This window comes from Cryptotermes secundus, unplaced genomic scaffold (assembly GCF_002891405.2).
Source record: "Cryptotermes secundus unplaced genomic scaffold, Csec_1.0 scaffold529, whole genome shotgun sequence".
Lineage (NCBI taxonomy): Eukaryota > Metazoa > Arthropoda > Insecta > Blattodea > Kalotermitidae > Cryptotermes > Cryptotermes secundus.
In genome coordinates, this window is record NW_019737988.1 from 240,308 (window position 1) to 258,933 (window position 18,626).

The 18,626-nt window shown below is 38.7% G+C and overlaps 1 protein-coding gene across 6 annotated transcripts in view; it reads left to right on the plus strand.

The window, feature by feature from the left end:
- LOC111870637 (rab GTPase-activating protein 1-like) overlaps positions 1-18,626 on the plus strand; it is a 94,377-nt gene that overhangs the window by 45,795 nt on the left and 29,956 nt on the right. For 2 of the 6 annotated variants that reach the window (XM_023863094.2, XM_023863095.2), the window contains exons 2-4: positions 9,147-9,516; positions 10,487-10,670; positions 13,862-14,045. In XM_023863094.2, coding sequence (XP_023718862.1) covers positions 9,147-9,516; positions 10,487-10,670; positions 13,862-14,045 — 738 coding nt within the window. Of the gene's footprint in view, positions 1-8,761; positions 9,050-9,131; positions 9,517-10,486; positions 10,671-13,861; positions 14,046-18,626 lie in introns of those variants that run through there. The other 4 variants (XM_023863096.2, XM_023863097.2, XM_033753944.1 and 1 more) reach the window with 4 other exon arrangements.

The window sequence follows — 18,626 nt, forward strand, 5'->3', positions numbered from 1 at the left end:
ACCAAATTCTCCATCATCGTAATCACCCAGGGCAGGCTACAATAGGCCAATCAATGGCCTCTGTGCCTAGTGGCTGCATTTGGACTTCACCCCCCACTAAGTGAATTAAAAAAAAAGCGTTCCTAAAATTTAATTTCTCTTTATTTGTTTGTTAACGTAAATTTAATTTGTTGCTGTTGCTGTCAAATATTTGAAATCTGCCACATTTTCCAAAGATTTGTTAGCTGTTTTATTCTTTTCTGCATTCTGGCGATGAGGTATGCACTTACAATTATTTGCTTTATCTGTGTTTGTTTTTGGACAAATGAACGTCGATTCTCCACCACCCGTCTACCTAGCAGCTACCTCCCTTTACAATTATTCCCTCAATCTAGCCCCTTGTCACTTATATTCCTTCTTTCATTCCACAAGTTGTCTTTCTTTTTATTCTTGGTTTGTTATTGGCATTGACAGAGGGGAGGTGTGCAACGAATGTAGGGTAGGGGAGAAAGTGTCGACTTAAACCTACATCTACCGTCTTCATTCTTTCACTGATTCGAGTGTAGTGTGTAATCAATTTGACGTGTATCTCTCTGAGTACATCTTCAGTGGAAGTATTGAATTCCAACTTTTACTCAGAGTTACGAACTTCAAGTTTCCTTTCATTTCATAAGTTTCTTAACCACACTTTCTCAGCTGTATACGTGATATTGCGTTGAATGTATGGATGCTGTAAATGGTGAAAATGCTGAAAAGAATGTAGAAGAAAGTGGTCTTGGACCTCCTGAAGAAACTATCCCAATATTTGGAGGAAGTGAAAGAAACCACGGAAATGTTAACCAGAATATCTGGCTTTCGGACCAAGAAAGTAACCAGTGAATTCTCAAATACGAAGTAGGATTCGGTCGGTATGTTCGGTTCACAAATTTTATTCGTTTATTTCTTTGTTTCTGAATTATTCTTCTACCCTGTCAGTATCTCAGATTATATAGCGTGAAATTTAAGGGTGATTGGTGAATGATGAACCGAAATTATTTGGGAGGATGTGGTCATGGCCTAATGGAAGTACTATAGCGAAGTTATGCCGCTAAGGACAGGAAACCTTGCGATAACCATCAGAAACAACAGCCGGTGTCTCGCATAATGCAATCTGTCTTGTTTGACAACCTTTTAATACATAAAGTGATTACTACTGAGACGTGGCGGTAAATAATATTGTAACGAATTTGCTCAAAGCATTTCTAGGCAACGGCTCGATATACACCCCGCGATACGCGCACGCAGCAATAGGACGAATGTTATAGTTCCTTGCTAGGCAGCAGTCAGCGCGCCAATGGGCTGGCAGGGTATCAGTCACGTGACTTGTGTTTTCTGTGTGGTTCATGCTGAGCCTATACAATGAAGATCTGTTGTAGCTGAGATTAATGCAGTGCAGTTGAGAGTAAAGAATGAGAACGGAGCGTGTCTTTAGTGAATTGTGAAGATTTGTTGAGCACAGATTAGAACAGAGGAGTAAAGAGTGATTGAAGACGAAATAACAAGAAGACTTCATAGTGATTTGAAGTGATAATTTCTCTGTTGAGAACCGTTGCCAGGAGATGACAAGTGAAGACGGATAATCCTAGTGCGTGTGCAACAGTGAACTGAAAGTGTGTAGAACAGAGATAGCGTTATCATTTAATGTAACTTGTAACTGAAATGCCAATAAATCCCATCATCGGATCTAGAACCGGTTAATTTCGTCACGCGTACCCCCTACACGTGACAATATAATAGATGTGTAATGTCACATCCTTTCGTTCTTGAACATGGATTTAATGATAAGTTAGAATAATGCCATGTCTCTTTCGTGCAGAGTGGGTATTTCCATGCGTCAATTAGCATGCTAGATTACAAAGAAGTGTTATAAAATATTGAAAGAATTTTATTATTTCACTATGGCCTCTAAAAATGAGCGAATAACGGGAACTTTTGGTATGAAAAATATATACTTATTACATTGTGGCTCTAAACGCGCAAGTTTATAATTTTAATACGATTTAATTTAACAGAACCTAGGGCGAAATGGACGTTTGCGTTAGTCATTTTATAAAACCTAGCAATGTTCCACACAGTCAGTAGACATTCCAGTTGTGAAATTACGTGGTGATTTCCTTAACCAAATTATAACCGGAAATTTATGGGTGTCCGAGATAATGAAGTGCAGCAGGACTTCGTTTCGAGTGATATAGGAATGCTTCGAGTGTCGGCTGAAAGTCAATCAGCAACGTCGGGTCACTATTAACCGTAATTTCCGCTTTCATTTTGTCCCCTTGCGATTTAAATCAATTATTCATTCAGCAAACAACCAAACATTTTTCAGTGTCAAAGTGAATGCTATTCATAATTTAGGTGCAGGCTTTTCGTGCATGAGGGAATCAAATCAACAGACAACGAGGTTAAGGTTTGTTGCTTATAGAATATCGTGTAATAAGTTACTAATTGCACCTAGCGCTTTCCCATCTTGTTTGAAGATCTTAAATTTGAGAATAGAGTGCCGAGGAGAATATACGAACCTAAGAAAGAGCGAGCGAGAGAGAAAGGGAATAAACCTAGTAGGGGGGTGGAGGTAATTACATAATTACGAGCTTCATAATTTGTATCTTTCAGAAAATATTATTGGAGTGTTCAAATCAAAGATGCTGAGGTGAGCGAAACACGTAACATTCGCATATAGAGATGGGAAATACATTCAGATCTTCATTGGAAACTCTGAAAGGAAGAAATCGTTTTGGATATCTTATGTAAATGGAAGCGACTTTCGGTTAGACTCGATGAAAGACAAGTAATTTCTTGACCAGTTGGCCTACTTCCATCTTCTTAAAGAGGGCTCTATTCTATGACTTCGTTGCATGACTTTGCCTCCCGCATAGTGCAATTATGAACTGTAGTTCTCGAGGAACAACCGTTCAGTTCGTATCAGAACTCATCCTAACCAGTTTCTTATTTTGGCCTTTTTTCCTCCCTTAAAATGAAAAAACAAAATCAGGTTTGTAAAATCGCCATGCCGTGTGTGTCTTTGTACGTGCGTACCCCACCATTTCAACCATTAAACCAGCTGGAAAATTTTCACGAAACTTGGTATGAACTTTATGCCATTGAAGGCCACCCCGAAGCTATACTTTTAAATTTCCTACAATATACAGTAACAGCATGATGGACATTCAAATATTTGAGACTAGAATGGCATTAGTGCCTCTTAGTTCAAGGTGCTGGAATGTTGTATGGCAATTGATGTTGGAAAATAATGCAGATTTTATTCAGGTAAATTTTTTCGGAGTGTAAAATAACATGGCGGTGCGCGGAAATGTTCATTAGTTTTCGGCAAGATGTCGGTAATAAACAAATCTTTGGGTTCAGACATGTAAAATTTGATATGAAGTTAGATCATAAACATACGTACATATAGAGTATAGACTAGTGTTTTTGAGTCAGGGATTACAGAAACGGCGACGATACACATTTTTGAAGTTTAATATATACAGTATCTATACATAAGTAATTGGTGTTTCACAAAAGTAAAATGAAATGAAATAACAATAGTAATCGAGCAATAAATATGTTGACTAGAAATCAACACAAAAGGAATATAAGCTTGAGGAATTTTTCGGTAAATCTTGCTTATGCAAGTTGTACACATGAAGAAAGAAAAACCTTCATTCATCATCATATTATCATCTTATTCGACTGAGAACTTGAAATAATTTAAAAGTAGCCTAATAAACATCAAACATAAATGAAATGTGTCTGGAAGTGCTGATGCATCTAGAAACGACGGAACGATGATAGTCGTTCCTGCACCCACACAACACTTGAGAGATCTGTAATAGTACGCTGATCAAAATGGCACTAGAGATATAAATAATTATTATTTGGTAACGCGATACTAATGACTATAGAGTGATTAATGTTAGTATGAAGAAGACTGGGGCTGAAAATGTGAAGTGGTGTTTCAAGCACATGTCTAAGCCAGTAGGTGGGAACTTTACAAAACAAGTGTGTCGCCATTTGTCAAACAGATAGGAGCCAATCGCCAGATCCAGCCCACTTTAACTCGCAATAAGAATGGTAAAGTTTCACTCTGAGCGCACATACACATGTCTCTCAAACACATTCTTCCCGCATTTGTGGAGCTATTAGTCATATTATCCATGAATATTCATGAATATACCGCTATATGTCCGCTGGAATATAACAAGATTGCAACACTGACTTCATAATATTAAAAATTACATGAATAGTTCTTAACCCTATTTTATTGTATAACTTTCGTCTTATAATAATTTTATAATTTTGTTGTATTTTATACCTGGTATGTTTATAGTGTAACGTAGTTGTCAAGAATCCAGCTCTACTGTCACACTGAAATGCCGTTCAGTAGAGTGTGAATATGATAACCATATATTCTTCCTGACGATGGCTTTAAAAGCCGAAACATGTAGCTAAGGTGATGTTGACCTAGGCCGTTTCGTTGTTGTGTTACGACGGATTCAGAGTCAGAATTACTTTACGACTGGCGGTTTACCGCCAATCAGTTCGTCTTGGCGTCAGCCCCTTGAGGATCACGACCAGAGATTTTTCTCCCTCTGAACTCTTGCGGTAATAGTCCTTATGTAACATCCTCTCTGACAAGAAGATAGATTTGTCTCCTATGAATACACTTGACTTTCGTCAAATGTATATTTCGCATATATAACATGTTATCGAAAATTCTTCCGTTTTCACTACACACAAGTCCTCTGTCAGTACGGGTTTTACAGAGCAGCTTATGCCTAACTTACATATCTTATGCTACAATAACAACTTAGTCATTTGAACGGTCGTAAGCTTGACCACCGCCAAGTTTAAGCCTCTTATATTTTCTGTGTCTGGCTTCACCTTATCCTATACCGCGAACATGTTCATTCTCATGATTTTGAATGATTTCTGTTTGTCGTCTGCACAGTTTTGTTATATAATCGTATACATACGGAAAGTTGAAAGCTGTGTGCAAGTCGCGGACGGGTGTGAGCCTTGTAAAATTTCCAGTGGTGAGCAAAACCTTGTTTTGCATGCCCTGCAGTTTTAGAAGGTAGGTGTCTGCAGCTAATTCCCAGGCGGGACAAGCGTAAGTCATTACTGATCTGATCAGTGCCTAATAGAGGGTTTGGCCGCGCCATAGCTCAAGCGGTTAGTCGCTGGCTTCCCACCGCGGCGGCCCGGGTTCGATCCCGGGTCTGGTCAAGTGGGATTTGTGGTGGACAAAGTGGCGCTGGGGCAGGTTTTCTCCGAGTACTTCCGTTTCTCCTGCCAATCTTCATTCCACTAATTGCTCCACACTCACCCTCACCTATCATCTGGGGCTGGTACAATAGGCCAGAAGTTGCCTCAGTACAAGGGACTTAGTCCCACCCCACTAGCAATAAAAAATATAGAGGGTTAGTTTGATGTTTGCGTTTAAACGTTCACTTTTGAATAGGGAGTAGATTCTAATAAATATTCTGAAGGCCTTGACTTCAATCATTTCTATGTGAAGTCTCCACCAAACCAAAGCCAAAGTCACATTATGACTGACGGTCAGTCAGTCAGTAAGTCTTGGTGTCGGGCCCAAGATCGGGCTCATGACTAGATATTAATTATTATCGTTTGATGGTCTTCCTCAGGTCCGAGTCCCTTGAGACTCGAGATCATATTTTACTGTCTCAGATTTGAGACTTCCCTTTGCGTCGCCTCCTACGACTGGCAGGGTCACGGTGGAGGTATTCAACCCCGCCTCCACACGGGAGGAGTCTTCACCAAAGTCAAAGTCAAAGTCAAAGCCACATTGCTACTGACGGTCAGTCAGTCAGTAAATCTTGGTGTCGAGCCTCATCTGGGACTCATGACCAGATATTAATTATTACCGTTTGACAGTTACGGTTTTATTTTCGCGGGGCGCCTTCTCTGACGAGAGGACGGGTCTGTCTTTTGTATATGCTGCTGGCTCTTGCCAGCGCAGTCTTGCTCGGGTCCGAGTCCCTTGGGACTCGCGACCATATTTTACTGTCTCAGAATTGAGAATTGAGATAGAGAGAGAGAGACACACACACACTTACGGATCATCTTCAGAGGGAACATCAATACTTATTCGGAAACCACCATCACAATAGGTGTTCTGATTGCTAAATTACATACACACATAATGCCTGGAATACACAATGTACACAATATTCAACTTTTCACAATCACAGCAGCCTTCCTGGTATTAAAACTTTTAAAGTGTTTAAAAAATTTAGCTTACCTGGACTTAAATATATTTAATAGACACGGACAAATAGAAATGGAAATACACATCTACATAACAAACTTAAGCGAAAAATGGGTAACCCGGATAATAAAGACGCAAAAGAACAAGATGGGTCACTTCTACTTACACAGGAAATTACATACGAAAAATCACAAAACTATTGTGATTCTTCGTATGTAATTTCCTGTATAAGTAGAAGTGACAGAGAGAGAGAGAGAGTCAGAGTCACGTTGCAACTGACGGTCAGTCAGTCTGTCTGTCTTGGTGTCGAGCCCCAGCTGGGGCTCATGACCAGATATTTCTAGAAGTGACAGTCAGAGTCAGAGTCACGTTACCACTGACGGTCAGTCAGTCTGTCTGTCTTCTTGTGCGGCTACTCTTCTTGCAGCAACTATTCTCCAACCATTATCCGCTCCCTCCATAAGGGCAGCTCGTTCCGAGCGGTCCCTTTATGAGGTTACAGTCAGTCCAAATTCTCAACATAATCCGAAGTTCTCTTCTATTCCCCCTTCTCTCTTTCTCTCTAGTGGGGGCCATAACTCCTACAGTGGCTGGTGTTCCCACTTTTTCGGGTACTCTTACCCCGCATACAGTCTCTTTTTCCTTTTCGGAGTAGGCCGACCCCTCCACAAAGTCCATTTCTTCATTTTCCGTAACCCACTGGAAGTTCCGACTACATGTTCCATATTCTTCTCTTGAACATCTCATATATGTCCTTCTTGCGCCTTCCTCTGCTTCCCTGGTATGCTCGCTCTCCTGAGCTCCACCTTTCGATATTGTTCGTGGTCAGGTCCTTTATTCCTGTTTTGCGTTCCGGACCCTTCTAACGTCTCTTCTCGAACTAAAACGCGGACAACCGTGAGAAGGTCTTGAAGAGCGACTCTTACCGAACGGGTAGCATCTTTCTTCGTATTCAGAAGGTGGCGGGTTTAAATCACGTTCCAGAAACCGGCTATCTATTCGCAGAACAGTAACGATGTAACCACAGAACTTGGAGAACCTTCATTGTTAAAATCCATAACCAGCATTCAATTGTTATTTCAACCTATTGCAAGAGAATGCTGTGTCTAAATAACAACGCGAAGGAACCACGGAAATAATATGGAGCGTGGTACGGAGAGCATTCGTGGTTATTTTCCGGACGAAACAGAAGATGATAGCGGTTCTTCTTACGATGAACTCCGAGACTACATCCGAGCCTCGTCCACCAGCGGCTGCTTCGGGTGGGTCCGAAGATGGATATGTGAGAAAAACGACTTGGATAGTGATAACGATTCTTATCTGAAGGAATACCCAGACAACACGGGGGACGGCACAAAACACTCCGGAGACTCGTCCGCCAGCGGCTGCTTCGAGTGGATCCGAAGATGGATATGTGAGAAGTCTCGCAGGCGCCTCGGAACAGCAAAGAGACCCTGACAGCACAGTGACCGGCGAGGGCAACAGCCCAGCGACGCGGCTAGGGAGACAGCATCAGCGACAAGAATGAAGATAGCCAAACAGCCGCATGTAGCAGAAGAGAGTCCAGCTTGGACGAGAGCAGAAGTCAGTTCTGGTCCGACAAGGGATAGAAGAAGGGCCTACATAGTTCACTGAGATTAGCAGTGCAAGAGCAGAGCCATTGAAGAGGAAACGTCTGAAAGCGTTATAAGTGCTCCTTTTGTTTATAAGGGTTGTGCTTGCAACGTCCTCTTTTCCCCTGGCTCGATGTTTTTTTCCTTCCTGTTGTCCGATCTCCAACTACTACATCCGCTCCCTTCCTAAGGCCAACTCGTCCCGAACGATTCCCTGCTAAGGTGCTAGGACATCCAGATGTATCGCCATCATCCAATATTTTTCTTCATTTCTTTCTTTCTCCCCCCTCTCTCTCCCTCTTTTACCAGTGGAGGCCATAACTCCTAACTCCTGGAGTGGCCGGTGCCCCCCATATCCGGCTCTTCTTACGCTAATGCGGGTTTTTTTTGCTGTTTTTTTTTTTTTTTTTTTTTGAGAGAACCGACCCCACAACCTATATTGTTGAAACGTGTTTACCGATCGATTTCATAGCAACGGTCGCGGCACGGACTCTGTTGGTTGAGGCACTATGCTACACGCCGGAAGGTCGCGGGTTCAAGTCCCGATGAGGTCATTGGATTTTTTCAATTTACCTAATCCTTCCAGCCGCACAATGGCCCTGGGGTCGACTCAGCCTCTAACAGAAATGAGTATCAGGAATATTCTTGGAATATTCTTGGGGGTAAAGGGCGGCCGGATCGTATGGCTGACAACCTTGCCGTCATCTATGAGCCGATTGTCCAGAAAATTTGGGAACATCAACATCTCACAACCCTATGGGCCTCCACGGCCTGTTACAGGGATACCTTTACTTTTTTTTTTTTTTTATTGAACTGATTATTATCGTTGCTCGCTATGAATCTCTGCTTCACACCAGTCCATAACCTTTGATGCGTATGTTTGATTATGTACATGATGGCGGAAGAGAGTGAGGTGGAAAATGTTTATCTGGTTTGCGTATGCATCCACGATAAAGGAATTTAATATATGAATCTATATAACCTGTATATTATGTATTTCACATCGAGACATGTGTTATATTGACATATTAGAGAGTGTGACAGTAACAGGGTGTGCAAATCTTGGCTGTTACACCTTTTGACAGAAGGTGTAACTCTCTTTAAGTTTTACTGGCCTAAGACATTATTTATTATCATAAGACACAGAGTGTCAGTAGGAGCAGCTATTTCGTTATTAAATGAAGTGAAGCAGGTGAGAATTTAGTGTATTAATCTTTGTTAATTAAAAAATAATGGAAGGTAGTTGAGATACGTATGTCAACATATTACATTAGTGTTTTATGTTTCAGATAGTAATGGAGGATAGTGTCAGTGTCAAATCAAACGATTCTGTAGCAACGAGTGATGAATATGAATTTGTGAATGGTGGCTCAGCTGGGAAAGGGCTACTGACCATTGAACAACCACTTTTGAAGATTGCCAACAATGGTAATCTTGATGACTTGTGTAAATCTTTAACTGAAGTGCTAAGTGAGGATACCAACTGTGTTTCTAAAATGGAAAATTTTGCAACAATTAAACATGTGCCAGTGAACCAGACAATCAAGAAAGTTGGCCAGAGCATGTTTTATGAAGTTGATACAATGAAGTCAGTACTTACAGCATCAAAAGAAACGGAAAAAATTGATATTATGAAGTCAGATGATGAAGATAGGCCAGGTATTATATAAAAAATTTTATAATAACACCCTTCTAATTTTAAAGGAATGTTTTTCCCAGTAATGTAATTGCAGTATTAGCCTCCAATGTTTTGTGCAAAAGTACTGTAGAAATTAAAGTAAAGTTTGTCTGAATACTGAAGGTGTCACTGAGAAAGTTCTTTCAGATAATAACATTTTCTAACTTATATTCTGGAGGCACCTAGTTTGAATCTCAGCTGAAACATCAGCCATCCTGACTGAAGTTTTTGGTTTTCCTCAGACCTTCCTGGAGAATGCTGAGCTGGTATCTCAAATTAGGCCAGAAACTGCTTATTTGCATATACTTTCCAAATCATTATTCACTAATTTTCATTTTCCAACGCTGTATAATCTGAGATACTGACATTCATTAAATAAACTATATCTATTTGGTTAATGCTACAAGATCTTTTGGTATAATGCATTACGTTTGCTGTGTAGTTTGATGCATGAAGTAATTTATTTTGGATTGGTGCTACAACAGGGTATAATATAGAGAATGTATAACAGCAATTTCTTATGTAAGTGTAAGTCAGTATTTGTTTCTTGCAGTGTGCAAACTTTCATGGTCAATTAAGAAGCTCTAGTACCCAGTTGTTCTCGTTGTTTATTAAGTTTATTACAGATGCATGTAGAAGAGAAGCTAATGTACAAAAGTCACAATCATGAAGTAACACTTTGTTAAACAGGTGTGATAGCACATCATTTTTTATGGTAATTCTAGTATTTTCTTGCAGTTTGTTTTAAGAGAGACCTAAATGAAAAAAAGGTGCTTTTGTGAAGTAGATGCAGCATACAAGAGGTGACAGTGATCTGTAGTCTGATTGATTTTAAAAATGTAGGTTATCTAATCCTGTACTTGGACTCAGAATGTTTTTAATTTTCTACTTTTAGTAATAAACTTTTGGATTTCTTAACACCGGACTATTAGAATATTTGCCTTATTCCAGTTCCAGATGTCCAGCAGGAGTGTACAATATTTAGTGGTGTGTCATACTTAGGAGCAGCGGCTATCAATGCTCCAAAGAGTGAAGCAGAAATTCAGCGTAATATGAGCATTTTGAATGAACAGTCTTCAGAACAAGCCATCAAGGTGTCAGTTTCTGTACCAAATTCATCAGATGGTACAGTTGTGTAAGTCATGTACTCATTTATGATTCCATGTATGACTTGTACAGGCTGCAACAGAAAGTTTCACAATGTTTTTTTAATTACCTTTGCTAGATGTAACATTGAACTCCCCACCATCAAATTTCATGTATTTCTGTTCAGCAGTTGTTGAGTTCTTTCATGCATGCCAGCAGATGGGCCTCCGAAGGGTTGAAAGTGTGCTTAAAAACTGATTATCAATGCCTGGCAACAGAATGGAGGGAACCATATAGAGACCAGTAGACAAAATATTTTTATATATATAAGAGCATGTAATCAAATCCAAGCAAGTTGAATGGGGATAATCTGAACAATATAAGACGTGAAAACAGCAGGCATTTCAGAAACATAAAGAGGGAATATCTGAAAGACAAAATTGATGAGCTTGCAATGAACAGTAAGAACAAGAACATTAGAGACCTGTATAGAGGAATGAATGACTTTAAAGAGGGGTTACCAGCCTAGCAGTAACTTAGTGAAGGATGAGAATGGTGATTTGCTTGTAGATCCCCACAACATTTTGAATAGATGGAGGAACTACTTCTCTCAGTTATTGAATGTACATAGGGTCAGTGATGTTAGGCAGAAAGAAATCCATACAGTTGAGCCGTTAGTACCTGATCCTAGACCTTTTGAGGTTGAAAGTTGTATTGCAAAATTGAAATGGTATAAATCACCAGGTAGTGAACAAATTCCAACAGAACTTATTCAAGCAGGAGGTGAAATATTACATTCTAAGATCCACAATCTACGTAATTACTTCTATTTGGCATAAGGAAAAATTGCCTGATCAGTGGAAAGAGTCTGTTATTGTACCAGTTCACAAGAAGGGTGATAAAACTGACTGTAGTAATTATCGAGGGATATCACTGCTGTCAACGTCATATAAAATTTTATCCAATATTCTTCTCTCAAGGTTAAGTCCATATATAGATGAAATTATTGGGGATCATCAGTGTGGGCTTCGATGTAGCAGATCAACTACAGATCAGATCTTTTGCATTCATCAGATATGGGAGTGTGATGAGACAGTACATCAGCTATTCATAGACTTCAAGAAAGCCTATGATTCAGTTAAGAAGGAAGTTTTGTACAATATTCTGATAGAATTTGGGATACCCATGAAACTAGTTAGGTTGATTAAAATGTGTTTGAACGAAACATATAGTAAAGTCCATGTATGTAAACATTTGTCTGATAAATTTCCTATCCAGAATGGTCTAAAACAAGGAGATGCTTTATCATCACTCCTTTTCAACTTTGCTTTAGAATATGCCATTAGGAAGGTCCAGGGAAACCAGGTGAGACTGAAATTAAACGGAACACATCAGCTGTTGTTCTATGCCGATGATATGAATCTACTGGGTGATAATGTAGATACCATAAAGAAAAACACAAAAACTTTAATTGACGCAAGTAAAGAGGTTGGTCTAGAAGTAAACACAGAGAAAACTAAGTATATGTTGCTGTCTTGTCACAAAATGCAGGGCAAAATAATGATATAAAGATAGGAAACAGATGTTTTGAAAATGTACAATTCAGATATTTGGGAGCAACGATAACAGATGGAAACCTGATTCAGGAGGAAATTAAGAGGAGATTGACCTCAGGTAATGCTTGCTACCATTCAGTCCAGAACCTTTTGGCTTCTCATCTGCTGTCCAAAAACATAAAAATTAGAATATACAAAACTATAATTTTGCCTGTGGTTCTGTATGGGTGTGAAACTTGGTCTCTGACATTAAGGGAGGAACATAGACTGAGGGTGTTTGAGAACAGGGTGTTGAGGAGAATACTTGGACCTAAGAGAGATGAAGTGACAGGAGGTTGGAGAAAACTGCATAATGAGGAGCTTCATAACTTGTACTCTTCTCTAAGTATAATTAGAATGATCAAGTCAAGGAGGATGCGGTGGGCAGGTCATGTAGCACGAATGGGGGAGACAAGGAATGCGTATAGGATATTGGTGGGAAATCCAGAAGGAAAGAGACCACAGGGAAGACCAAGGCATAGGTGGGTGGACAATATTGGAATGGACCTTAGAGAGATAGAATGGGATAGTGTGGATTGGATTGCTCTGGCTCAGGATAGGGACCAGTGGAGGGCTCTTGTGAAGACGGTACTGAACCTTCAGGTTCCATAAAATGCTGGGGAATTCTTGAGTAGCTGCAGAATTGGTGGCTCCTCCAGAATGTCTCAGTTCCATGAGTGAGTAAGTAAGTAAGTAAGGCGCATGTAATCAGTAAATAGTTTTTCACTGTTAGCATATTAAGATTTATATATTTTCAGAAGCAAAACACCACCATATTAAAGAATGAATCTTATCATCTCAGTGTCCTCCTACAGGGCAGATTTTCTGTGAAAGTGGATGAATAACCTCATTAGTGATATTTGGAAGCATTATTCACAACTTTACTGAAAATGTGATTTTTAAAAGAAAGTAAATCTCACCCTAGTGAGTTAAGGTGACAAAATTAACTACCTTCATAACTTCATGGAGGAGAGTATCTTTCTCAAAATATTCCCTACTTTTTATGAAACCTGGCAACTGATTACCATGTTCATGAGAGCCAGCTACTCGTGCAGTCCTGAGCCAAACTAATGAACTCATACCCTCACATCCCTATTTCTTTAAGATACATTGCTCATGTGTTATGAAACATATTTGTCACTATCAGTAATAAACTTCAAAGTATCTAATTTTAAAACATTAAACTTAAAAAAAATAGTAACACAGTAATTATGGCATTATACCATTTTGATAAACTCTGATGGAGAAGTATGGGTTATTATTGTTTACTGAATCGCAGTAGCATAGTTAGTTGAGGCACTATGCTGCAAGCCGGAAGGTCATGAGTTCAAGTCCCGATGAGGTCATTGGACTTTTTTCAATTGACCTAATCCTTCCAGCCGCACTATGGCCCTGTGGTCGACTCAGCCTCTAACAGAAATGAGTACCAGGAATTAATTAAATAATTTTCCTGGGGAGAAAAGCACAGCTGGCACATAAGGCTGGCAACCTTACCGCCATCTTTGAGCCGATTGTCTAGATAATGTGGAACCCTCAACGTCTCACAACCCTATGGGCCTTCACGGCCTCGTACAGGGATAGCTTTACTTTTTTTACTTTACTTTACTTACTGAAAATGTAATATGAAATCCATATTAATTTTCAGACTATATGATGCAGCTTCTCATGTGATCATGGCTCGGTATGAAATTCACCGCATCCTGTTCTATGCAAGAGGGACAGCGGGATCTACTGAAGCCTCATGCTTTGCCTTCACATGGTCTCATGGAGACACCCAAGAATCAGCCATATTTCAGTGCCATGTATTCAGATGTGACATTCCTGAGGCTGTAAGTATTGAAAACCAAGTCACAGATGATTAGCTGCAAGTAGTGTAGAATGAATAAAGTCAAGTCATGTTCATCTGTTTGTTTATAACATCAGTTCTCAAACTGATTGATGAACTTCTTGGAGTGTGCAATATGTTCACAGAATTGTTAGAGAAACTGCCTAATGGGATATTTATTTTTGTATGCCAAACTGTGTCAAGGCAAATACACATTAATTAAATGATTATGTGGAGGTGCTTTAAAAAATTACTTTTTTTCCAATCTTTTCTGTTCATATAATTTAAGTGTATAGTACACTGACCTTTTTTTGTTGTAGAAGCAAAACAGTTTGTGAAAGACCATGTAGAGGTATAGCTGCTTAGATTGGATCAGAACAAATGGGTATCTCGATGGAAAAAAGGAAAACATAATGGAGAAATTATCAGATATTCTTTTGGGTGAGGCTTCATATATTCTGATCTAAATGATCAGAAAGACTTTTGTAGTTATACTTGGTCATAGAGGAGAAATCTTCAAAACACAGTGGGTATATTGATGAAGAGATTTTGAGTACATTTGTCAAAAGGTGCAAATAATTTCAGTGCCAAACTAAAATAAATGTTATGTAATAATGGAACATGTTGCAAAAACCATTCAGAGTGTCCTATGCAACCACGAGTATTGTTTCAAGTGCACTGTGAAATTCACATGAACTTTGAGCATAAGAAATCCTGAAGCAAATGTGTAATAACCAGGATTTTGAAACTGTGGAGCATAGTCCATAATAAGAAGTCTGTTGCCAGTAAAAGGAAAATGCAACACCTGTTATTATTTTATATTTTACACCAAAATAACTATAACAAAGATTTATTTTCTGAAGAGGTGTTATCGTACAACCTTCCACATTTCTGTACTGGGTGACTGTAATGTCACTGTTGTCTTGGACTTCAAACCATTCTATTTTGGAATTATTAATGACTAGTGAAAGTGCCTGCTCATTACCTGGTTTTTCATTAAATAAATGGCTCTGAAGTGATTAAATTGCTTATTTATTATGATTTTTTTATTCCCATTACCATAAAGAAGTCACTGAAAGTGCTCATTTCTCCAGTGTTTTATAATAGATTGTCCAGAAGTAATGAAATTGCATTCTGTTTTAATGAATATACTGTATATACTACTGTGGAATCACGTGCTTTTTTAAATTACAATCTTGTGAATGTATGTTCCCATTAAGCAACATTCTTCCATGTACTGCTTTCACATTATGTAGTGATCTCATGTAGTAAATGGCTTCAAGTAACCAAAACAGTGACAGACACAGGTTACTTATGTACATGCTTTAAGTAGATGCCAAGCAATGAAACAGTGGTAGACAAAGACTGCTTTTATACAGTAGAAACCAACAGTGGGAAAATGGAGAACAATCAGTGTAAGTATCTTGTAAAAAAAAAAATCAGGCCATACAGACCTGTAGGGTTGTGAGACCTCAAGGCTGCCATATGCCCCCAGATTGTATTTTGTATATATGTCAAAGATATTGATATGGTGTCAAAGGGCACAATGATGAAATGTCTGTCACATGATACTCCTACCAAGTTTAATTAAATTCTGTGAATTTATTTAGAACATCTGAGTAAGGCTAAGTTTATAATTACCTGCAAATATAGGGACAAGACATGGTATAATGTATGTTTGTGTGTTTTTATGTTTCACTTTAATACAGATTCTAAGTATGTGACAGAGGAGATAAGTTAGAAGGATGTGATTATGGCCAATTTCAAGGATTTACCGGATAAATGATCTGGTACAGAGGATACCAACAAACTTATTAATTCAAGATATGAAACCCTATAATTCCATCTGTTTACATTATAATTTCTTATAGTATAATGACAAGGAAACATAATTGTCACAATTTGTAACTGTGCGCTCTGATGCTAGCACATAAATTTAATTTTTCCTTTGTTGACTTATATGTGATGGAGCCAAAATGTTTGTGATCATTCCCCCATGTGAGGTTATCTGCCATTGTTGCCATTTTTATTGCACATTACTTTTGAAGTAGTTCCCTTCTGCTGTCACACATTTGTGCCAGCAGCTATACCACTGCTGCAGGCACTTCTACAGGTTTTTTTGTCACCTCCATCAATAACACTGATGCAGTGAGTGTGCCTTCATTGAGCTGATCCCTTCTTGAGGAGCTACCAGTTGTGCAGCTATTCAAGAACTTCCCAGTATTTTGTGGAACTCAAAGGTTCATTACCATGTTCACAAGAGCCTTCCACTGGTCCCTGTCCGGAGCCAGATCAATCCAGTCCATACCACCCCATTCTATCTCTCTAAGATCCATTTTAATATTGCCCACCAACCTACGCCTTGGTCTTCCCAGTGGTCTCTTTCCTTCTGGGTTTCCCACCACTATCCTATACATTCCTCTTCACTCCATTAATGCTACATACATGCCCATCTCATCCTCTTTGACTTGATCATTCTAATTATACTTGGAAAAGAGTACAAGTTATGAAGCTCCTCATTATGCAGTTTTCTCCAACCTCCCATCACTTCATCTGTCTTCAGTCCAAATATTCTCCTCAGCACCCTGTTCTCAAACACCCCCAGTCTATGTTCCTCCGTTAATGTAAGAGACCAAGTTTCACACCCATACAGAACCACAGGCAAAATTTTGTATGGTATAATTTTTACGTTTTTAGACAGCAGACAAGAAGACGAAAGGTTCGGGACTGAATGGTAGCAAGCACTACCCAAATTCAGCCTCCTCTTAATTTCCTCCTGAATTAAGTTTTGATTTATTACTGACATTCCTAAATATTTGAACTGTGCCACATTTTCAAAGCATCTGTTAGCTATCTTTGTGTCATGATTTTGCCATGCATTCTAGTATGAGATTTAGTATGTGGAGTGGAGATCAGAAACGTAGCACCATATTTCATCGCCTGTGGTAAAACTGTTCAGAAGCATGGATTACTGTTGACTCGTGAATCAACTGGTCGAGAGTCCTCTGAGAGATCTTGAGCAGAAGCATTATTCTTGTCATTACAAGCTATCTGTTGCCTTCCCTTTCTGAGATTTATCCAGTGATTCTTGGCCCTCCTTGAAATGCCTGTGTCACTTATACACTGCAGCCCAGTCCATGGCCTTGATCCTCTCAACTTCCCCAATTTGTAAATCCTTAAGGATGTCATGTTTGATGATACACAAAACTTATCATTTGCTGATTTCTCAGATTACAAGAACCTTGTCTACTGAGTTCTGAAATAGCCGAATTCACTCAACTTAAAAAAGTTTAGGTGCTCTTCACACACTCTGTACACTGACTGCATATGCACCCCAGAACATATCTCTCTCCACACTTTCCCTACATATTTCCACATGCTCAGGTGTGAAGACTCACACAAACGCTCAATTTCTTTTTCACTGTTGAAAAAGTTACAAACTTTACTAATTCTGAGTTTATATTTCAGCTCCGTTTCCATTTCATTTCATTTTATTCACCTTCCATAAATCCTGTTGAGAATACATTCTCATGCGGATGTGGAGATCGTCCTAGTTACAGTCACAACTAATAATTACAGTTGTCATCCAATAGCATACACATTTGTAACAAAATACTGATAAACATATTCAATATAATAAATAAGTTAATTTTAGTAGTAAAAATAATGGCAAACCTTATACAATTTGTACAGTCTTATACAAGTCTGTTAATTAAAAATTCAACAGTTAAAACAATGTCATTAATAAGTTTTGTATAACATACATTAATAGTATAATAAATTTAAATAAAGACTAGTATACAATGATATAAAAACTGTATATCTAAAATAAGTAACTAAAAACTATTAATTTTATCGTACCAGTTTTTTAGACATATGCTTTAAGAGATTAAAGAAGTTCTAATGGCTTCTTGGCATAATAACCATAAACAGAGTCACAACTAAGCCAATTCCTCATCCATTCCATTGTACAAAGCCCTTTTCTATCAAGTAATCTTGATTCATTCTCAGTACTAATGCAACATAAAGTTCTGTGTTTGATATTACTCACAATCCTGCTGTATGTGTCTTGTTACTGTAAGTTACATAATTGTATACAGTTGGATATCCTGGTCTGTTCATTTGAGTGCATGTAACACATATTGTTATACTCTGAAGCCATTATGACAGCTGTATACATTTTCACTCCGTACCAGATTCCTCATTTCTGAAAGAATGTTATACAGGGTGACTTAAAAGTAACCGCACTGTTAAGAAGGCTGGAGGGAGGGCTGTGTGGTAGTGTGGGAAATTGTGCAGACATAAAAAATATTTCTCTGACTTATTATTTTCCAGACTCTACCAGGTTGTAATTGTGCTTGCTGTTTGTTTTGTTCTTTGGTCAGTTATGTTAAGTGTTACTCGTGCCTTCGTTTTAAAATTGGATAGCAGTTCTTAGAACAGAAAACCTTTTGCAAAACTTGGGATGTTGAAAGTTGCCTTTTGTGAGTAAGTTATATTCAGAATACAAGTTTGTAAATAGTTTAGAGTTCAGAGAAAACAGATATGACAAGAACAGTGATGAATTATGTGGCAAACCAGAATT